Source organism: Pelmatolapia mariae, linkage group LG22 (genome assembly GCF_036321145.2).
Source record: "Pelmatolapia mariae isolate MD_Pm_ZW linkage group LG22, Pm_UMD_F_2, whole genome shotgun sequence".
NCBI lineage: Eukaryota > Metazoa > Chordata > Actinopteri > Cichliformes > Cichlidae > Pelmatolapia > Pelmatolapia mariae.
This window is the reverse complement of record NC_086245.2, coordinates 21,726,866-21,750,902: the sequence shown is the minus strand read 5'-3', so window position 1 is coordinate 21,750,902 and position 24,037 is coordinate 21,726,866. Positions and strand designations below refer to the sequence as shown.

Below are 24,037 nucleotides of genomic sequence, written 5' to 3'. Positions count from 1 at the left end.
ATGGTGAATTTAGATGGTGTATTTTTTTGGTTGCTAGGAGATTGGTTCTGGGACCTGAAGGGCCTCTTGAAGCAGCAAAATAAAGAAGAGTTAAAATGAAATTTGCTCTTAGAGTTCTGTTTTATATCTACTTTCGGTCACTGGCCAAATGTAACAGTGCACTCCTTTTCTTTGGAAAGGAGCTATGAATTGAACTAAGCTACCCTAAGCTCGCCATTTATTTTTCCTTTATAGCAGAAACCTCATAAAAGGCATTCATTATTTCTTCTAAGTCCAGGTAAATAGAAAAAAACAAACAAAACAAAATTCTACCATAACCTTGATAATGCAATCTTTTCTTTCTCTTGCAGACAGCAACTTCATCCTGGCCAATGCTCAGGTGTCGAAGGGATTTCCCATTGTCTACTGCTCCGATGGCTTCTGTGAGCTCACAGGCTTCTCTCGGGCAGAGGTCATGCAGAAGAGCTGCGCCTGTAAGTTCCTGTATGGTCCTGAGACAAGCGAAAGCATCATCCTCAGCATTGACGAGGCTTTGGAGGAGCGCAAAGAGTTTAAGGATGAGATCATGTTCTATAAAAAGACAGGTATGCAGTCAAATGTCACTTTTCTAGCTGTAGTATTTGAGTTGCGTGCTCAATTATTGCTGGCTCCCTTCATTTATCATTTGTTTTCAGCTCATGCCGAGTTGCTTCACAATGCAGTGCAGAGTCTGAGCCTTTATTTACCATTTGCCAATTAGGTTGTGGAATCATAGATGGTAGACAGGCTCAGAAAGCTATTAGTGACTGCACCATGGGGTACTTTGTCTTTCAGATTTCCACGAATGGATGGCAGTTGTGTGTGGCTATTTCTGAAGAAGGTCAATTTAAACTGGCGTAGATGGGCCAGTCGATAGATGAAGCAATGGCAGAAGGCATGGATGTATTGCTTCTTTTATTGAGCCATTCTCATTAAATGGTGATTAAACAAAGCCACCAGTCGGGAATGTCCTACAGTTATTATTTAATGCTGAGACATATTAAACTTTAATAGCTGTCTGCTAGTGACTCCTTAACCCCGTCTCCTTCAATTAAACTGAGACCAGAAACTAGCTGTGGTGCAGTATGGTTTGGTGTGTGATTCACTGATTAGCGAGCCGGCCAATGAACAAAATGGAGTCAAAATAATGAGATCATCAGGGCACCAGCGGATGCACACTTGCTGTGATACAAGCTGAGATGGTGCTATGTTCCCCTGCATTTAAGAGTTTCTGTTATTTCTTATTTGTTTGGTTTTTTTTTTTTTAACAGATCCAGTTGTGAATCTACAAAATAATTAGAAAAACATGTTTCCACCCAGCCAGCCAAATGTTATATTTGGTAGTGAATACCTCAGCAGTTCCTCTGTCACAATCCAGGAGGAAAGTTATTCATTTTATCAGTTTAGTGGCTTTCTTTCACTTCACATTAGGGCTCATTCGTGAGTTTCCAACTGAGCCTTCAACATGACACATTTGATAAATCTTTAAAGTCTGTGGAAACAAAAGAAATCTGTTCTTGTGCAACTGGGCAAAGTCTCTTCCTTGATAATCTGACTGGATTGCTTTATTTTTCACTTTCGGTTGTGGAGATTTCTGTTTTGTTTTGTCCAAACAGATCAGTGGTGAGCAATGAACCTGCCTCGACATTATTTTCTGTTGGCACTGAGATGGAGCCTGCAACAGCTGCTAGAACCGCAAGTTCCAGCAGCTGTTAATGTTTTTAGATTGATCAAATGAGCTTGTCACTTTACGAGCTGTTGTTTCTAAACATTGATTCAAACAAACAGTGTTGGTTCAATGTCTCTAAAGCTGCCATCAATTAACACAGCACTGGGCTCAGCCAGTGTATACTGTAGATGAGATTACAGCTGAGAGGACCATTGTATTACTTTCAATTCAATTCAGTTCCATTTTTTTATAGTGCCAATTCACGACAACTCCTCAAGAACTTTATATTGAAAGATAAAGACCCAACAATAGTAGAAAGAAATGGTAAGCCTCTGTGAGCAAGGACTTGGTGACAGTGGGAAGGAAAAACTCATTTTTAACAGGAAGAAACCGCGAGCAGAACCAGACTCCACCAACACTGGTTGGGTGTGAGAGGAAAGACAGAAAATTATTAAAAAGTAACCAAATTATTGGATGCTAAATCATTATTTTCCATCTTGGTTTTACCGCACAAATTTCTTCATCTCCAGAATAGTAAAAGTCAACAGTAGAAGTCCAACTTCTCCTTTGACTGATGTTGTTCTACCTACATGTTCTGTCACATCTCGAGTCCTGCCCAGAAGGTTATTGTAGTTGGTTAAAAGTAAACTAAAGACTAAAACGACGTTTGAAAAAAGATTTTAATTAACCAAAAAGAGCTTTTTTTCTACTTGGACTCATTACAAAGACCAAAAATACAGTTTCCTGTGCTTAAAGAAAAACAACATTTTTTTTTAGGAAGAATGCTTCCTGGATTCCATTTGTTTCTGTTTGAGGTGCTCTTTGGGAGGGATAAACAATCAAAGAAGTCCAATTCAATCTCTTTTCAAATATGTTTTTATTCTCATGGTATGGTCATGTTTACTCCAGTGCATACAAACCTTTATCAGGGAGTTAAACACAGAGTTAATGAAGCACATGCCACTGGTGTTTCACCAATGGCTAGCTTCCACTTAGGATATGAGTGAAATATTCACCAGTGATGCTCCACCAGTCACAAAAATCTTAAAGACCTGGACAGCTGCAGGAGCCCAAAAGGATATCGACTCGAAACTCACAACATTCATCAAATTCACATCAAAATCAAATAGGCAATACACAGCAGCATCAACCACAGAGGAGATTCTAAAGGCTTCCTGTGTAGATGGGTTACTAATATAAAAGTCCAATTAGTGTCTAGCCATGGGGTAATTGATGTTCCTGTACCTGTGCGTTTGGCAATAAGTAGAACTCAGGTGTGACTGCCTTACTACTTGCTTTGTTTTTTTTTCACTGCTGTTTATAATGTAAGTTTGCATGCACATGCAACATATTTACTGCACTTTAGTGCACGCCTAATAGAGGATGTTCAAAAAACACAAACCTGTCTGATATTGCAGAGGACTTAGAAATTGAGAGATCTGCAAACACCACTGTGTGAACTGATCAAAAGCTGTTTGTGATTACGCTGTTTTGACAGCAGCTGTGAAGATGATTTGCCATGCTGCATGCTCTCTCAAAACGAGTAAAACAGAGATGGTGATTCGTGCACATGTCAGATTTTTTAGCATGTTTGCATGTATTTATTTTTGATTGGCTTTTAAAGCAAATTCAGCAGGTCGTGCAGGGTATACACAGCTTTGCTAATAGCATCACAGATGTGATTTTCTACCCGCATCTTTCTCTTGCTTTGTTGTCTTTGCCACCATCTCCTTTTCTTTTCACTCAGCCCTTTTGTTACATTTCATCTCTCTCTCTTTCTCTCATGGCAATGCCATTTGTTTCAGTCCCGGTCTTATTACCATCTCCACATTGTTCTTTTGGCACCGCTTTTTCTATGTCTCTGTTCCTTATCTTGCTGCTTCCTCCCCTGCCTCAGCCTTTTTGTGTTGCCTCATCCCTCTCGTTTTCGTCTGTCACAGCAGCGTCCCGAAAGTAAACGCGGCTGATTGACTCAGTTTGTCCTCCGTCTGTCTGCCTGAGAAAAGCCAACGCTGCATGATCGCAATCAGGAAGGCTCTTTCTCTCACTGTGTACTTGATAGTGCTGCCTTGTCTTGCAGGCAGACAGATATTCGCACGCACACACGGGGAGACGAAAAATACTGTGATTTAGTTATCATGAGGCGAGGGGGATTTAGTGAGTGGGAGAGATGGGAGGGAACTCCATGGGAAATCCCTCTTGATCAACAACTCATTTCTAATTACTGAGCAGAAAAGCGGTAAAGGTAGAGCAAAGATCTCTACTGTCACATTGACATTGTGTGCTAAAAAAAGATGAATCCTTTTAAAGAACTAAAATGTTCACCTTCCTACCTAGCAATAAAAAATGTAAATGAAAGTTATCAAATATTGTCCTTATTATTTACTGCCAACCATGCACAATCCCCCAGCTTGATGTGGATTAGGTATAATTTGATGTGATTAAATAATTAACATAAAGAAGACTTCCAGACGGTCCTTAAGGAACACAAACTCGCTTTTAGATACAGCCCTGACTTGATCACTTTTTAAGCTGATGGAGTAAACTCATAAGAAGACAGCTGCACATATGCAGATCCAGAGGACACGAAACACAATTTACTTTCATTTCAAATTTTCAGTCCATCCAAGCCCAATATTTGCTCTTCTTCTCAATCTGCTGTAGTCTCATCAAAATTCTGTGAAAAACATCTGTCCCTTAGCTACTGAATGCTCCACTGTGCTCACTAGCATGCTCCTAATTGTTTGCTGTTCGGTGCTCGGCAGGCAGCGTACAGTGGCTTTTAATGAGAGCTGTAAAAACAGTCCCAAAGTTTTGATCTGTGGAACCAAAACAATGAACTAAAAAGAAATGTTCCACAAAGTTGAGGCAGACTGCAGGCTGGAGATAATTCCACAGTATGCATTTTGTTAACTTTTTGGCTCATCTACAGTACATACAAAATGATACACTGTGGTCTACTTGTATTTTCTGGATGCACAAATCTGTCTCCTATGACACTTTCATTTGGTAAATCAATCGTTTAACAAGTGCACAATAACCACAGCGAGCACACTCATTCTTATCAGAAACACTGCCCACAATACTGACCTGTAGTCTCTTTGACAAGGAATCTATTTAGCAGGAGATGGGACCTCAGAGATGGGTTCATCTCTTGCTGTGCCTGGAGAACAGTGGCTTGATCTATTTAAAGTCTCTGCTTCCCCCGAGGGGCATCCAGCTGTAGACAGGCTCACTAATAAGTCTAAATCGTTGGAACTGTTGCTTTTGCATAAACACACCAGTATATGCACAAACTGTAAATCTTTTCAAAATCCAGAGATTTTGTGTCAAATAGTGTTAATGTGTGTGTGTGTGTGTGTGTGTGTGTTTTCCCCTTTTAGCTGTGTTGTTCTGGTGCCTGCTGGACATTGTGCCAATTAAGAACGAAAAAGGCGACGTGGTGCTCTTTCTGGCTTCATTTAAGGACATCACCGACACTAAAGTCAAAGCCATCCAAGAAGACAAGAGGGAAGGTCTGTATGTGCATTTATGTACAGGAAGTTATGTCCTCTAAAGAGCGGGGACCAGAACCCCCAAATATTTAATCTTCATTTTGCATGTGGATTTTTATAATGTAAGCAGCCAAAGCTTATCCATCGGATTCAATAGTTAAACTGGTGTTTCATGATGTAGACAAAAACAATCCCCTTAAGCTGTTGCATAAAATATGTGTTGAAGCTGAGTGTGTTTGATCTCTCCAACGGAAAGTAGTAAGGTCCCCTTATACTATTATTCATCTTTCTTTACTGCATACTGTACAAGTTAGGTTTGTGGGGCAAAAGGTTTTAGTGCAAACTAAAGACCAAGAGTTAATATAACATCCATCCATCCAATTCAGCGTCAGGGAGCTGGAGCCTATCCCAGCGGTCAAATTATAATTGCGAGTTTACCACAGAGAACACACACAAGCATGAGGAAGAACATATAAACCCTAAAAAGGTCCCAGATGTCCAGTGGATTCAAGTACAAGACCTTGCTGTGAGGCAAAGGTGCTAACCACTGTATCAGTCCCTGTCTTTAAATAAATTATGTATAAAGCCTTTACTTGTGATTCAAGACAATAGATTGGTTTTTGTTTTTGTTTTTTTAATCTAAAACCAGTCTTTGATCAGGTGCTTTGGTCAGGATTAGCATGTTCTGTCTGATAGGGAATTTAAAAATGAACTTCAATCAATGTTTCCAGCTTTTGTAATTTTCATCAATACAAAAAGAAGCTAAGCTAAAGCCAGAGTCAATGTGTGTGAATATATGTGCTTGTGAAGTAAGCAAACTCACGTTTCTCATCTCAGACCTTCCTCTTCTGGATTTGCCTAATTACTCTGTCAATAAGGCGGAACTGGAAGCAGAAAGCAAAGTTATTTTTGCCCATATAATGAAATGCTTTTCATAGAAAAGGAAAGAGGCTGATGCTGCATGCCTCTGACGCAGACAAACAGCACAGTATAATGGGTTCGAGACCCACTATTAATCATGTGTGTCTTCCTGTGAACTAAGGTAAATGGTAAATGGACTGGTTCATTCTTACATACTGCTTTTCTACTTGACCTGAGCACTCAAAGTGCTTTATAAAAATTGTCTTATTCACCCATTCATATAAGCACTTTTTTCTATGGTTAATTGCTCTCCAACAGTCACACCATTCACACTCCCATGGATGACTTGGAGAGCAACTTAGGCCATCTAGTATTTTGCCAAAGGATATTTGGCATGCAGACTCGATCAAACCACCGATCTTCCGTTTAGTGATGACCTCTACTTTATGCTTTAACCAAAAACCCAAACAGCCACTACATAAAGACATGACACAACATAGAAGAGCGAGCTCGACAGGACAAGACTCAGCTGTACAACTGCACCTAAAGGGTAAAGGTCACTCTTGTTTCTTCCGTTCACAAGCACCTTACCCCCCACACAAATCATGTGTCAAGTAACCTCATTAGGTTAGATGATAGGGTGGGGCAAGGTCTGACAGTGGTTTCACCCAAAACCTCCGGTGGTAATGACCCACACCTTTTTTCACACCTTATTTCATGATTAATATTGGTCAACAACCACTTCCCGAGGGACAACTCACTAGGGTTTAAATACGTGGGACTCTCCACCTTTTGCTTTTAGAGCTGAAGAAGCCTCTTGAATGAGAGGTGAAGAGTCTTCAAAAAACTTTCAAGCTCTTAAGACGAGTCTCTTGTGTATCTTTTCACTCTCCTGTCATTCCTTTGTTTGTTCTCTTCTTTTATGACAAACATTTTCACCTTTGGCAAAACTGCTTCTCACCTCTACCTGACTTTTTGCTTCCTTGAGTACTTTTTTCACAACTGCATCCCTCCATGAGTTTCTCATCTATTCCATCTGATTTTACAATCTGTCGACGGCTTCCCCTACTTATGCACAACATCCACCCCTCCCTACCTGTGTGCCCCCTCTACCCACACAAGAGTGGCTTTAAAAGTGGAGGGAAATTCATTAGATCTAAAAATAAGCATGTCTCTGCCTCTGTGCTCCTGCCGTGTCGCGTCCCCCAAGGCTGCACCGTGTTATGGATGAGCCCTGTCTTTTCGCCTTGTCTGTGGTCCACACGCGCACACACCCACAACACACACCAGAGAACTCATATACTTTCCAAAGGACACTCAGAAGCAGTTATCACTTCTATTCTGCAGCTTTGTTATCGTCGTTATCCCCTTTCAAGCCAATCTAGCCTTAGTCCTTTCCTGTGGGTGCGCAGCGGTGAGAATGAGGCCCAGAACCCAGCAGCAATAAAGTGCCTTCTCCCATTACCCAACTCCTCAGTCTGAACACATCACTCCTGCACTATCCTGCACTATCTACTTTATCTGCTACACACAGTCCCACACCAGTAGCAATTTACCACAGAAAATATACCTTACTGAACTGCCTCTTTGCCCCAGTGGCGACTTATCAAAGCTGAAAATTGCACTGTTTTGTTCGAGATGGTACTTACACAATAAGACATTATCAGTCAATGGGTTTGTCCAGTACAGCGGATGAAAGCATAATAAATGTTTTTTGACCAAACAAAGGCCAAATGACTGTAAATATCATTCACTATCTTTGCATTTCTGATCAAATAACACAGTTTGCTTAGAAATGAATTATTCCCACTGCTGCATATTCATGTTTTCCTATTCAAGACAGAATATTATGTATTTCATCAAGTATAATGGCTGGTTCAGTCATCAGTTAACCTTGGGGGGTAAAGTATTGTAGATCGGTGTGTACTAATTTTTCCCTGTGTGCATTTCCAGAGCGACGGCGCGGCAGGGTGAAAACAGGCTCTCCTTTCAGCTCAGCTCGTCTGCGGAGCAGTACCGTACTTTACCACATCTCTGGGCACCTACACAGCAGAGAGAAGAGCAAGATTAAACTCAACAAGGTATCATCAGCCTCTTCAAACAATGGGACAGGATGCAGCGTGATGAAGGATTCATTTAAAAAGTGGATGGGGACAGATTGTGCAATTTGGGAATTAAGAAGATAACTGCTGTTAGTGAAGCACAATGGACACACTCAAGGGCTAGGAGCAAATATCTCTCACAAACAGTGAATTTACAACAATATGAATAGTTTGAGTAATTTCATTCCTGTATTAATAATGTGATTATTTATTTAACAAAAAATCAAGTCAAATGCAAAAGCAGTGTTGTAAAAATGAAGAAAAAAGTAGGACAAAAGAGGGTCAGTAGCAGCCAGGTGCTGCTAATCTAATGTACTTGATTAACTGAATATTAGCAAGTGTGAGCACCTCTATGAAAGAAGAGGTTCTGGCAGTTTGTTGGTCTGCAGAATTCAGGTGTGTGTTACATAATGCCAAGAAGGAAAGTCATCAGCAATGATCTTAGAGAAATTGTTGCTGCCTATGAGGCCGTTTCTAAACCATCTGAAGTCCATCATTCTACAGTGAAATAGATTCACAAGTGGAAAATATTCAAGACAATTGCCAGCATGATGTCCCATCAAATCCACCCCGAGGTCAGACTGTGCAATGCTCAGAGTATTTGCAAAAAGTCCAAGAGCTACATCTCAAACTCTACATGTTAAAGTTAAAGACAGTAGAATAGGAATAAGACAGAACAATGACAGCATGTGTGGAAGAGCTGTCAGAAGAAACCCTCTTCTCACTAAACCGAACACTGCAGAAACAATGTGCTTTGGACAGATGAGACCAAAGCAGAGATATCTGGCAATAATGCGCAACGCCACACTTGGTGAAAGCCAAACTCATACCAACCTTTAGCACGGTGACCATTTCAACCTGATTGAAATGTAAAGCTGGAACATTATGAGAGCTGTGCATTAATAAATGCTGTCAAACCTTCATGACCTGAAGCAACATTGCCAAGAAGAGTGGACCAAAATTCCTCCACCATGATGTGAGAGAATGATAAAGTCATACAGAAAATGATTACATCAAGTTATTGAATCGTGGGGTGTTTTCACACACTGTCTACATTTTGTCTTCATTTTTATTAGATAAATAATAACATGTGCAGATTGTTGTTATTCATCTGTGACTGTATTGAAATAATTTTGATAATAATTTTGACTTTTTTTCATATCATAATATCCTGATATGTAAAATCTTTATAATTAAAAGAAGGCGTGCTTTCTTTTTTGCTTGACTTTAGGTGGAAATAGGTGGATAAACTGGCTTTTTTCCCCTTATCTTGTCCCATTCAGAATGTGTTTGGCGACTTACCTGCTCTGCCCGAATATAAGGTAGCAGATGCCAAGAAGTCTAAATTCATCTTACTACACTACAGCACATTCAAAGCAGGATGGGACTGGCTGATTCTGCTCGCTACGTTCTACGTTGCCGTGACAGTGCCCTATAACGTGTGCTTCATCGGTAACGATGACGACCTGACCCGCAGCACAACCGTCAGTGACATTGCCGTGGAGATATTGTTCATCATAGGTCGGTTGCTGTCTTAAAACTGTTTTATTGTCACTTGTAAATAATTGAGTTTTTATAATAACCACCAAGCCTGTGTGTGTCTTTCTTCTTCAACTGCCAGACATTGTTTTCAATTTTCGTACCACTTATGTCAGCAAGTCAGGCCAGGTGGTCTTCGACGCACGACAGATATGCATCCACTACCTGACCACGTGGTTTATCATCGACTTGGTGGCCGCGTTGCCCTTTGACCTGCTCTATGCCGTGAAAGTCAGCGTGGTGAGTAGCAACTGGCTCGATGCCTAATACCGCAACATAATTTGGTTTCCAGAGCTCTTTCAGTGTCTCTTTGGGATATTGATTACGTAGACTGAGCAAGCACTGACATAACTATCAGATCTGCATCATTAAAACTTTTTTTTCTGTTGCTTTAGTAAAATACATATCCCCCTAAAGAACAATTGAGAGGAGGAAGAAACAGAGATCTGGAGCAATTAGGTAGACTGTGTTGTCTTGTCCCCGGTTGAATGATGTCACTGAGTCGAAGCATTGCACTTTAGGGAGGTTTTGATTGGTTGCTTATAGAACTTTTCGTTCTCTGGTCTCTAATTTAGAGAATGGGATGCTTTGACTGTGCTGTATATCACTGTTTGCTCACTCAGCTGCTGTAGAGTGGATCAAAAGCTCAGTACGGAGTACTGGATGGATGCACACAAGCATCCAGTCTCAAATAGGTGCATGTTTGAATAAATGCTCAGAACAGAACAGGTATTAAAGAGCAGGAAGAAAGTGTACAGATCTGTGTTATGAAAGGAGACGGTTAATAGAAGAATTAGGCCGCTGTTTGAAAAAAATCAGCAAAATGAAAAAAAATGTTTACTTTCAAGGTAAGGAGGGAGGGAAAGGATGCGAGTAGTAAAAGGCTGCTGCAGGCAGTGGTACCGGTTTGATACAAGACTCTATTAATGGAAATACCACATGCTCCCAGTAGGCCAGGATTTGTGTGTAGGGGTACCAGGCCATGAGTTCCTCCATTTCCTCACTGGGATCAGCAGGAATGGCTAGTAATTGAGGAACGTTCTGCGTGAAGTCTCCTCTAAGGACGGGAGCATTCATGCTGATGTCCCTTTTGAGAACAGAAGCCATCTTTCACCGAAATGAGCCACGGGGCCTCAGCGGTGTTCCTCTCTTTTGTTTCCCTTTTGTTTTTGTCATATGTCTCAGTCATTTCTGTTTTTAGTGTGTTTTGCACTCTATCTTGTGACTTTTCTGTTGTTTTGTGTCACTTGCACTTTCTTGCTCTTTTTCATAGTCTCTATAATGCTCTCATTTTCCATGATCATTGCTCTGTGTATTATAAAATGCAGATAATATTTGTACATATTTCACAAGTTTAGGAAACAGAAGGGGACAGAGGGAAAAGTATAGAATAAAGCAAAAGCAAGTCTATGATTCTGGGTGCTGTAATTTGTATGTATATATTGGGTGTCTATACACTGGTTAATCGCTGAAAGTGTATATATGAAAAGGTTTCTGTGCATCATTTTGTTCCCCACATCCTGTTCCTTACAGGATCCAATTTAAAACGTTACTCTTTCAGAGCCTTCTCTGTGACAGGACCCAGACTCTGGAATAGTCTGCCTCTAAATATTAGATCTGCACAAACACTCGAACATTTTAAATCTTTACTGAAAACACATTTTTATCCACTGGCTTTTAGCACACGTTGGCCCAAACATTTTTTGTTTTAACAGCCCCATTAACATCATTGTTGTGCATTTTACTTATTTTAGTTGCTTTTTAGTTTACAAAGCACTTTGTCCAGCATGAGCTGTTGTAAATGTGCTTTATAAATAAACTTGACCTTGACCTTGAAATTTTGTGTGCATTTCCATGCACAACTGTACATTTTAGTCCCCACAGAAATTTTGGTTTTATCTGCTTGACTGAAATATTTTTTCAAGAAAATAACACAGGAAGTCCAAAAACTTGTCCTGAGCAGAAATTTGAATAGCATTTCTTCACTTGAAAATGTTTACCACCAATGTACATTTCATTCACTTCTTATTTCCTTCTTAAATGAAAAGTGTGCTGAGATAATCTGGCTTTTTACTGATATGAACATTTTTTTCAGCAGTACATAGGTGATGTAAACAGAAACCTCCGCTTGATTTAGCTGCTGTGAGTAGGTCTCCTGGGTCTGCATGGCTGGATGCCCTGTTGGCATTAGAGAACAATGTTATTCATGCTTATTGGCCCGATACCGTGGCATTAATAAAATAAATAAATAAATAAACATGACTGGTTATACTGTTGTGATAGGCGTGCAGGGCTAAAGGCGTGGCTAAAGGGGGAGAAATAATGAGCATTTCTGCAACCTTATGGTCTCACGCGCACAAAAAGCAGAAGTAAGCAATCAGGCTGCAAAGCATATATATTTCACACCTGATAAGCAGAGGAAATGAAAATGTGAATGGCAGGGGTGAGATGGAAGTGACAGGAGGAAAAGTTAAAGGAAAAAGTAGCAGGTGGTGCACATATGCATTGCTGGCTACATTATATTGCTTACCACTCATGGCGCTGGAGAGAATGGGACGTGGCGCAGCCTGCTCGCTCCATAGGTGGGATGTGGGGTGGTGATAGATGGTGGAGAGGAGATGGTGCTTCTCCCCTGGGCTCAGTAGGAGGCTTCATTACGCCTCATGCTGCACCAGCTCTCTATTTCTCACGGCGATAGGACAAGCTACCATAAAACTGGAGACATGTGCAGGAGAAGCTCTGATAAGGACAGTCCACATATCTCCTCCTCTTAGCTTTGTTCAAGCACTGTAATTCCCTCCTTCACCTCCTTGTCCCCTCACATGCACCCATGTACACACAAACAACCCTTGATATATTCTAGTTATTACTACATAAAATAGTTATATGGTGCCCTGCTGATAATCAGCACAGAGCCTGAGAAAATATCTGAGTCTGCACATCGAATGTAACCCACACTGTAAAATATAACTTGTTGTTTCAACTTAAAAATATGAGGTAAAGGGCTGCCTTAAAATTTTAAGTTAAGTCAAGAAATAGAGTTTGTTCTTATAACACAACCAATTGTTATCTTAATGAAAAATCACATGTTGTCTAAACTTTCATCTTAGTTTAGTTGACTGAGATTTATTAGTCAGTTCAACTCCTTTAATTGTCATCTTTACTTGGGAAAACCCTTTCAGCTAAATTAAAATAATCTATTGTTTAAACTCTTGTCCTAGTTCAGTTGACTTGGGTTTTTTAGTTAATTCAAATACTTTAGTAGTTCTTTTAACTTAGGAATCTATTTTAGCTTAACTAACATAATCTGTTAGCTAAGTTGATTTAAGTTTATTAATTAACTGAGCTCCTTAAGGTAGCTGAGTGAACTTGTAAATCAGTTTCATTTTAATTATCAGAGTTGATTGACTGGATGTAAAGAAAAATGTGTATTAAACATCTTAAGTTTTGTTTTGGTTTTTTTGGCTTTCTAACATCCATTTCAGCAAAACTACCTGTTAGGTTTATCTTAGATCTCAGGTTTAAATATCTACATTCCTTTAAATTAATTTTCTGTTGTTTACATAAAAAAAATAAAACCCCACAGATTCCATTAAAGTCTATCTGATCATTTCATACAGAAAGTTTGTTTTAAGAATATGACAAGACAATTACTCATGAGCACCCAACATTCACCATTTATTGTGCCATCTTAGTCATCTGAGAAACAGAAAAATCAGTGACGTAGCTCATCAGGCTCACAATCCATCAAAACTCAAAGGCTGCTCCCTGTGAAACAATAAATTTGAACTTGGTCTTGAGCCCAGTTTGGGTGAAGATGAAATTCTGACCAATACTCTAGGAGCAGTAGTGATTCTTGTGAAGTAACAACATAAAGTCTGCATTAATGTAATGTATCAACGGGACACTTGCTATTTTAGAAAAGTTATTCTTTACATTTACAAAATTTTTAAACTTCATTGTGCTCAGTCACACCTGTTAGCATAAAACTTTAAAAAAATATTAAAATAGTACAAAACCTTTGATAAGTGACAGTAAAGATCAGTTTATAACAACTAAGACATCAAACTCTTGTATTTGTCTTCGTTTACAATTGCAACAAATTCCACAGAACCAATATCTCTGAAAATGACTGCATGCTTCTGAAACATTTGATAATATGGATATTTCAGAAACATTAGTTTGAGTCTGCTCAATTGCAAAACAAAGGAAAAACTACTGACTTGCATGAGATAAGCATCTGCAAAGTCCAGCATTATATTGTTGTTCACATAAGTTTCTTAAACCATGAACAAATGAGTAATTGTCTAATCTGGAATGTAAAGTGTAGTCATTTAGTGACATACAAAAGTGAGAATGAGAACTTGCAAGAATAAAAAAACAAACAGTAAAATAAAAACTGTCCTTAACACTAAGGATCATACAATTACAGTTCTGCATGGCTTTCTGCAAGAGTCTGTTTCTTAGACCATGCACTAGTGAGATGCACTGCCTTCCACCAATGTTCATTAGGATGTTCTGAATGACTTCAAAGATGTCCTTAAGTTCCTTTGGATAGTGTATGTTGAGGGCAAAAAGAAGGCCCATCAGCATGGAAATGGCACTTGAGACATCCCTCAGATTAGACAGGATTACTGCCGCCTCAAGGACAACCAACACATCGATGTCTTCTTCTTTCACCATCGCAATGCCAACTTTCATCCTCTTAGAAAACGTGTCTTCAATACCTGTCGGCTATAAAAGGGTTCAAAGACAAAAAAAAAAAAAAAAATTACACAATTACAATTACACAATATCCCGTGTGCTTAACAATTCATGTCTTTCCAAAGAAGAGCCATACTGATGCTTTGGATGATGGTGATTGGCTTTGGGTAACACTTATTAGTTGTTAAAGTTTTTTCAGAATGAGATATGCACCCCCATGTTACAAATCCATTTCTTGCTTTAAACAAAGACCATGTTCATAAATAACTGAGCATGTCTTCAATTGCAGAATTCAAACAAAATTTTCAATTTAAATGGTAAATGGCCTGTATTTGTATAGTGCTTTACTAGTCCCCTAAGGACTCCAAAGTGCTTTACACATTCAGTCATTCACACACATGGGTGGATGACTGAATCGTGACTCAAGAGTTGACAGTTCGTCTTATAATTGGAAGGTTGCCGGTTCGAGCCCTGGCTCCGACAGTTTCAGTCGTTGTGTCCTTGGGCAAGACACTTCACCTGTTGCCTACTGGTGGTGGTCAGAGGGCCCGGTGGTGCCAGTGTCCGGCAGCCTCGCCTCTGTCAGTGCGCCCCAGGGTGGCTGTGGCTACAATGTAGCTTGCCATCACCAGTGTGTGAATTTAAATCTACTTATGCTAAATATTGGCTGTGCTCTAAACCAAATCTGGCTGAGAATACATGAAATGTGCAAACTGCAGCTACACTACAGGATCAGATTATGGCTCCATAGACAATGCTTCTTTTGGGTGGCGCTGTCACTTGGTGTTTCGCTCGCTCTGCGGTAGAGTATCACTTCCTGTTCCTGCTCAAACACAGTGGTGTTTCTGAGTAGCTTTTCTGCTTAGCAATTTAATTGAAATCTTTTGATACATCCCTTTTTCATAGTATAATCTTAACGTGCTTCATCTGAATCACCCTTTCTGTGTGCTCACTACCTAATTTACAGCCAAAGTATTCACTCACTGTCTCTTTACTGTTTCGCTAGCTTAGCTTAGCTCGTAGCCGACTCGTTAGCACCATGGCTACTTCACCTGTCCCTGTTGCACTTTCCTGCTCATTGTGTCAGATGTTTAGTTACTCCTCGGCCTCCTTTAGCAGTAATGATACCTGTAACAAATGTAGCATATTTGCAGCTCTGGAGGCCAGGAATTGGAGACTCGGCTTCGCACCCTTCATTCACCCGTAGCTAGTCAGGCCCCTGTAGCTGGTGCAGCCGAAGATAGCGTAGGCCCCGCTAGCTGTTCCCCGGCAGACCCCAAGCAGCTGGGGAACGAGGGCGGTTGGGTGACGGTGAGGAGGAAGCATAGTCTTAAACTGAAGCCCCAGGTACACCACCAACCTGTTCATGTGTCTAACCGTTTTTCCCCACTCGGCGACACACCCGCCGGGGGTCAAACTCTGGTAATTGGTGATTCTGTTCTCAGACATGTGAAGCTAGAGACACCGGCAACCATAGTCAATTGCCTTCCAGGGGCCAGAGCAGGCGACATTGAAGGAAATTTAAAACTGCTGGCTAAGGGTAAACGTAAATACAGTAAGATCATAATTCACGTCGGCAGTAATGACACCCGGTTACGCCAATCGGAGGTCACTAAAATCAATATTGAATCGGTGTGCAACTTTGCCAAAACAATGTCGGACTCTGTAGTTTTCTCTGGTCCCCTCCCCAATCAGACCAGGAGTGACATGTTTAGCCGCATGTTCTCCTTAAATTGCTGGCTGTCTGAGTGGTGTCCTAGAAACGATGTGGGCTTCATAGATAATTGGCAAACCTTCTGGAGGAAACCTGGTCTTGTTAGGAGAGACGGCATCCATCCCACTTTGGATGGAGCAGCTCTCATTTCTAGAAATATGGACAAATTTATTAAACCCCCCAAAATCTGACTATCCAGAGTTGGGACCAGGAAGCAGAGTTGCAGTCTTACGCGCCTCTCTGCAGCTTCTCTCCTCCCGCTACCCCCCCAAAAAACCATCTCCATTGAGACTGTGTCAGCTCCCAAACAGACAAAAAACAAACCAAAAACCAGCAATAAAAAACTTAAACATAAAAAATCAAAAAGAAAGAACAATACAGAATCCACATCTGAACCAAAGAGTAAAACAGTGAAATGTGGATTATTAAATATTAGGTCTCTCTCCTCCAAGTCTCTGTTAGTACATGACTTAATAATTGACCAACAAATCGATTTACTCTGCCTTACAGAAACCTGGTTGCAGCAGGATGATTATGTTAGTTTAAATGAATCAACACCCCCGAATCATTCTAACTACCAGAAACCTCGAAGCACAGGCCGAGGGGGCGGTGTGGCAGCAATTTTTCACACCAGTCTATTAATTAACGAAAGACCAAGACAGACTTTTAATTCATTTGAAAGCCTGATGCTTAGCCTTGTCCACCCCAGCTGTAAAACTCAGAAACCAGTCTTACTTGTTATCATCTATCGTCCACCTGGGCCTTACACAGAGTTTCTCTCTGATTTCTCAGACTTTTTATCTGATTTAGTGCTCAACTCAGATAAAATAATTATTGTGGGTGATTTTAACATCCATGTAGATGCTAAAAATGACAGCCTCAAAATTGCATTTAATCTGTTATTAGACTCAATTGGCTTCTCTCAAAATGTAAAAGAACCCACCCACCACTTTAATCACACTCTAGATCTTGTTTTAACATATGGCATAGAAACTGAACATTTAACAGTGTTTCCTGAAAACCCTCTGCTGTCTGATCATTTCCTGATAACATTTACATTTACAATAATTGATTACACAGCAGTGGAGAGTAGACTTTATCAAACTAGATGTCTTTCTGAAAGTGCTGTAACTAAGTTTAAGAATATAATCCACCCACTGTTATCATCTTCAATGCCCTGTACCAACATAGAGCAGAGCAGCTATCTGAACGCTACTCCAACAGAGGTCGATTATCTTGTTAATAATTTTACCTCCTCACTACGTACGACTCTGGATACTGTAGCTCCAGTGAAAACTAAGGTCTCAAATCAGAAGTACCTGACTCCGTGGTATAATTCTCAAACACGTAGCCTAAAGCAGATAACTCGTAAGCTGGAGAGGAAATGGCGTGTCACAAATTTAGAGGATCATCATTTAGCCTGGAGAAATAGTTTGCTGCTTTATAAGAAAGCCCTCCGCAAAGCCAGAACATCTTACTATTCGTCACTGATTGAAGAAAATAAGAACAACCCCAGGTTTCTCTTCAGCACTGTAGCCAGGCTGACAAAAAGTCAGAGCTCTACTGAGCCAACCATCCCTTTAACGTTAACTAGTAATGACTTCATGAACTTCTTCAGAAATAAAATTTTTATCATTAGAGAAAAAATTACCAATAATCATCCCACAGATGTAATATTATCTACAGCTACTTTTAGTACCATTGATGTTAAGTTAGACTCTTTTTCTCCAATCGATCTTTCTGAGTTAACTTCAATAATTACTTCCTCCAAACCATCAACGTGTCTTTTAGACCCCATTCCTACAAAACTGCTCAAAGAAGTCCTGCCATTAATTAATTCTTCAATCTTAAATATGATCAATCTATCTCTAATAATTGGCTATGTACCACAGGCCTTCAAGGTGGCTGTAGTTAAACCCTTACTTAAAAAGCAATCTCTAGACCCAGCTGTCTTAGCTAATTATAGGCCAATCTCCAACCTTCCTTTCATATCAAAAATCCTTGAAAGAGTAGTTGTCAAACAGCTAACAGATCATCTGCAGAGGAATGGCTTATTTGAAGAGTTTCAGTCAGGTTTCAGAGCTCATCACAGCACAGAAACAGCTTTAGTGAAGGTTACAAATGATCTTCTTATGGCCTCTGACAGTGGACTCATCTCCGTGCTTGTCCTGCTAGACCTCAGTGCAGCGTTTGATACTGTCGACCATAATATCCTATTAGAGCGATTAGAACATGCTGTAGGTATTACAGGTACTGCACTGCAGTGGTTTGTATCATATCTATCTAATAGACTCCAATTTGTTCAAGTAAATGGAGAGTCTTCTTCACATGCTGAGGTTAATTATGGAGTTCCACAGGGTTCAGTGCTAGGACCAATTCTATTTACATTATACATGCTTCCCCTAGGTAGCATCATTAGAAGACATAGCATAAATTTTCACTGCTATGCAGATGATACGCAGCTCTATCTATCCATGAAGCCAGGTAACACACACCAATTAGTTAAACTGCAGGAATGTCTTAAAGACATAAAGACCTGGATGGCCGCTAACTTCCTGCTTCTTAATTCAGATAAAACTGAGGTTATTGTACTCGGCCCTGAAAATCTTAGAAATATGGTATCTAAGCAGATCCTTACTCTGGATGGCATTACCTTGGCCTCCAGTAATGCTGTGAGGAACCTTGGAGTCATTTTTGACCAGGACATGTCCTTCAAGGCACATATTAAACAAATATGTAAGACTGCTTTCTTCCATTTGCGCAACATCTCTAAAATTAGAAATATCCTGTCTCAGAGTGATGCTGAAAAACTAGTTCATGCCTTCATTACTTCCAGGCTGGACTACTGTAACTCATTATTATCAGGATGTCTTAGGATGAAAAGTCTTCAGTTAATCCAAAATGCTGCAGCAAGAGTACTGACAGGGACTAGAAAGAGAGAGCATATTTCTCCTGTTTTGGCTTCCCTTCATTGGCTTCCTGTTAAATCCAGAATTGAATTCAAAATCCTGCTCCTCACATACAAGGTCTTAAATAATCAGGCCCCATCTTATCTTAATGACCTTGTAGTACCATATCACCCTATTAGAGCACTTCGCTCTCGCTCTGCAGGCTTACTTGTTGTTCCTAGAGTATTTAAAAGTAGAATGGGAGGGAGAGCCTTCAGTTTTCAGGCCCCTCTTCTGTGGAACCAGCTTCCAGTTTGGATTCAGGAGACAGACACTATCTCTACTTTCAAGGTTAGGCTTAAAACTTTCCTTTTTGCTAAAGCATATAGTTAGGGCTGGACCAGGTGACCCTGAATCCTCCCTTAGTTATGCTGCAATAGACGTAGGCTGCCGGGGATTCCCATGATGCATTGAGTTTTTCCTTTCCAGTCACCTTCTCACTCACTATGTGTTAATAGACCTCTCTGCATCGAATCATATCTGTTATTAATCTCTGTCTCTCTTCCACAGCATGTCTTTCATCCTGTTTTCCTTCTTTCACCCCAACCGGTCGCAGCAGATGGCCGCCCCTCCCTGAGCCTGGTTCTGCCGGAGGTTTCTTCCTGTTAAAAGGGAGTTTTTCCTTCCCACTGTCGCCAAAGTGCTTGCTCATAGGGGGTCATATGATATGATTGTTGGGTTTTTCTCTTTTTCTCTGTATTTATTATTGTGCTATCTACTGTACAAAATAAAGCGCCTTGAGGCGACTTTTGTTGTGATTTGGCGCTATATAAATAAAATTGAATTGAATTGAATTAATCAGTTTATTGATTAAAGTTTATTTTTTCCCCCTATATTAACAGCATGAAAAAAGAGCATATAGACATGGCTGAACAGGTTGCATAATTGGCACTGAATATCAACATCCACCTTTACCCAGCTGCCCAATGACTCTCGGCCAGTAACCTTTAATTGCTTACCCAGTCTACACAGTCTCTTTTCCAGGGTCCAGGACATTTCACCAAAGTATTGCCCCCCACAGCTGTAGCAGCCACTGCAGCCCCTTAAATATCCTAATATCTCTGCCATTACAATATACAATGTGAGAAATCAAACGTAAAGCTGAAGTGAACAGTACAGCAGCGAAATGTCAAAGACCCTGGTGAAGACATGAATAAACACAAGACACTAATAATATCAATGCTAGCTTGCCAGTTAGTTTCTCTGAAACCCAGACCAAATCCAGTGTCAAAGATCTTGTAATAATACATTTGGTGAGGAAAAAGTACACATGTACTTTTTAATTTAAAATCCACTGTGGTGCTGTCATTATTAAATTTACTAAAAGAAACAATGCTAACCTTCACAGTCTTGAAAGTGTGTGAGGGATCTTCCTTTAGAAAATGAGGTCCTCTTCCTTTGTGTAGGGCTCTGGTCAAAGAAGTCAAAAAGAAAACAAAAACACTTTTTAAACAGTGTTTATGAAGCATGTAGACAGCTCCAAATTCACAGCTTTTTGATGCATAATTCCATCAATATATGATTATCATTGGAGATTTTGAATCAGGCTTATCAGGACATTCAAGTAGAATATGATATCCAACCTACCACCAATATACATAGATTCTGTAAAAGTTACCACACTAAATGTCCAGTTGTGAAATATGATGACAGACTTTACTTATCAGCTTTCTTTCAATGAGTTCATCAGTTGAACTGGATAACCTAAAACTTAAACAAAGGATTAGATTTCGCAGTTGAACACTTACATCATCTCCGAAGCATCTTATGAGCCTAGTTAGCCTTTCTATGCCGCTCTTGATTTTGTACAGCTCCACGAACCTCTCCATAATGGTCAAGCACAGCAAAAAGGAACCCTTTCAGGTCAACAGATGTAAGACGGGCAAATTCTGCTTCAACCTGAGCAATAGAAGAAGAGGGGTGGAGAGTACAGGCAGAATTAAAAAAAGATTCTTTGAGACCCAAATTTAAGCAAACAGTCATCTGAGGCCCATTAGAGAAAACACAAACACACAAAAGCAAACAAACAAAAAGATGCACTTTACCTGCCGTTCAGCAAACAAGGAAGTTCAGAGAACAATAAGCTCTGTCTTGAAATCTTTTAAAGTAGAATGATTGTGAAAATGACTTATGTGATGTAAAACTTTAGTAAACGTGCGATTAAAAGAACACTGAGTAAAAGGACAAGTAACAGTTTCCTTATTCCTCAGATGTTTACCTTGATGAGCAATACTGTTTTAGTCCAACTGCCTCATTAAAGTTACACAACAGGCTTTTTACATTAAAGCCAGCAAGTCCATTACATACTCCCTTTTTAGATCTGAAATACTGTGCAGATTCTGTGTATATGTAGTGGACAGCAATTTACCCAAAAGAGCGCAAAGTTTGCAAGTCCACCTCATTTAAATGACAAAGTCAAATGTGATCATCTAGACCTGTGAAAATAAATTAATGACAAACTTGCAGTTATGGATGTTATTACAACCACAAGAACCTAAACAGTCTGCTCCATTGCTTTTGTTAATGAATCATTTGTTGGTAACACGTCTGAATATTTAGTTTATGCCACCTGCATGTGATCATCAATAGTGCCATATTACTTCTTAAGAAGTACCCTGACACTACAATCTTTATATCATTTGTTCTACAGAGCTATTAAATTACAATATAATCTGAGGTGTTTCCAGTATGACAAAATGCACAAATTGTAACTTACCATTTGACTCCACTGACAAAAATAAATCCCCAGCATCAAGTTTGGCTTCACAGACCTAAAATAAGTAAAATAAAAATATATGTTATAATTATATTGTTTTCGCCATTTATTCATGTTTGCTAATTTTCTGACATATAAACAATGTTAGTTTTGTTACAATACAGAGAATGCAGTTTAATTAAAAGGTAAATTATGCAAAAAAAAAAAAAACTTCTGCAGTATACCATGCCAAAAATCAGTGTCTCTGATGCCAATTATTTTATCACTACAGCTCGTTTAGTATGGAAACTCACACAATCTAGTCATACTGATCACAAGAGTTCAAAAATAAGTCAAAATAGTGAACTGTTGTTAAGCATAAAGCATTTCAGGGTAACAAATAACTGCACATTATAATTAAAGCAAAAAATAAGCACACTGGAGGACTATCTGATAAAAACTAATATAATGCTGGTTTGTAGACCATATTTTGTCTCTGTCCTCAGTGCACTCTTGCAGCTTAGCATGCAGCAGTTAATAACACCTTAAGTGATTACATAGGGATAAACAGATGACAACAAGCATCCGAGTCCTGCCAAAAAGGTCTTTTTGAACCCAGCCAGTTATTGGAAATATTGCCAAAATGAACTTCCACCAAAATACAACAGCCTGTGAACTTGAAAGGAATTTACAAGTACAGAGACAATATGAAATAAGCTTTATTAATTAGCTGAGTTAGCTTGCTAATATCGCAACAGGGTGAGTGCACAACCTTAAAGCTAGCGGCACAATACTTGTGATTTGCTCAGCGCCACATTAAACCCATAAAAAAGGCCATATGTCAGTTTATTAGGTCAAGTTTGGTCATGACACACAAGCTGGACCTTGTCGGCTAAAGTTACATTAGCTAAAGCAAACATTTCGGTAAAAGAGAAAAACACACGTCATGCCATAAATTCAAAACATGTTCCAACTTTTGTAGCTCTCTTTCCTTATAGTTATAACCAATGTTACTCACCTTGAAAGCATATTCCAAAGAAGACGATTAGAAAACGTCCAAGTAAAGTGAGCATGTCGTTAACCGCCAATTCCCCATGATGCACCTCGGTAGCAGTCACGTGAGGCAGTTTTGAATCCTGCTGTGCTCAACTTACCCGCATTGTCAAGTTCACATAAGTTTCTGATTTAGCTGGACATGAGTTTTCAAGTTAGCTTTTTTTGGTGTAATTGGGACGTTTTTAACTTGTAATTCTATGTTATAACAACAACTTCAGTCATCTATCGTCAAACTGATATAGAATAATATGTTGAAATAACAAACAGCTAGAATTACATTTTACAGTGCAGGGGCCAGAGAAACAAATTGTCCCAAAGAAAAGACAGTCTTTATTACATATGTTAAATAATGCATGTGCTGTGGACACAGATGTTGGACATCCATCCACACAGATTTTGTGTTGTTATGGTGTGGTTAGCTTTGCATACAATGTGTGGATTGTATGCAGCGGTGTGTCAGCACATGGTACTCTAATGGACCCTGGTTTAGCTTCTCTGTCTGCATAAGCTTAGCGTTCAGAGATGTACCCTTACAACAACACACCACAGTCAATGCATTGCACATCTATGCAAGGTTAAAGTGACCGTCTAGACGTGAGACTGACCTATGCAATACCGAGAAATGTTTTATCTACAATTGGCAGTTTATGCTTTTTCTTTGACATTTTCCTTGAAGTCTTGATTGCGCTGACTAGTCAGCGACTTTTCTGGGTGTATGGCAGAGGCTGTTTGTAGTGTGACAGACTGATTAATCTCACTGTACTAATCTGGCCACCTTTGATGGGCCCCATCTTCAATGCATAGGGTTCCTCACTCTGACTCTCTATAATTTCCCAGCCTCTACAGTTTTAAAGACAAAACCTCTGGGTCCGGTACCACATACTTTGGGGCTAGCTTTGCAATGTTTGCAATGTGATGTTTGTTATCTTGCCTTGAATATTTAGTTGAGACATAAAACACTGTGCACAGAATATATCATACAACCTGGGTCATGCAAGGCCTAACTAGCATGACCTCTTTGGTCCCAGTGTTCCTGCACACTATTTTTATCATTCTAATGTGCCACTCTTCACTTGATGCTTTGTTCCATTTGCTCGGTATAGAGGACCCTAAGGTGCTGCTGGAAGCACTTGCAGGAGACCATTTTTATCAGCAGTGTTGGTGATTTGGCCCTGTTATACACAGCTGACGCAGAATTCCTTTTCTTTAACCCTTTATTGACCATGGGCCCACCGGC

General features: G+C 39.8%; 1 protein-coding gene across 1 annotated transcript in view; it reads left to right on the top strand.

Annotated features, from left to right (window-relative positions):
* Window positions 1-24,037, top strand: part of kcnh8 (potassium voltage-gated channel, subfamily H (eag-related), member 8) — a 64,390-nt gene that overhangs the window by 16,557 nt on the left and 23,796 nt on the right. The window contains exons 2-6 of the mRNA XM_065470748.1: window positions 351-584; window positions 5,071-5,202; window positions 7,996-8,123; window positions 9,428-9,665; window positions 9,766-9,923. Coding sequence (XP_065326820.1) covers window positions 351-584; window positions 5,071-5,202; window positions 7,996-8,123; window positions 9,428-9,665; window positions 9,766-9,923 — 890 coding nt within the window. The remainder of the gene's footprint in view (window positions 1-350; window positions 585-5,070; window positions 5,203-7,995; window positions 8,124-9,427; window positions 9,666-9,765; window positions 9,924-24,037) is intronic.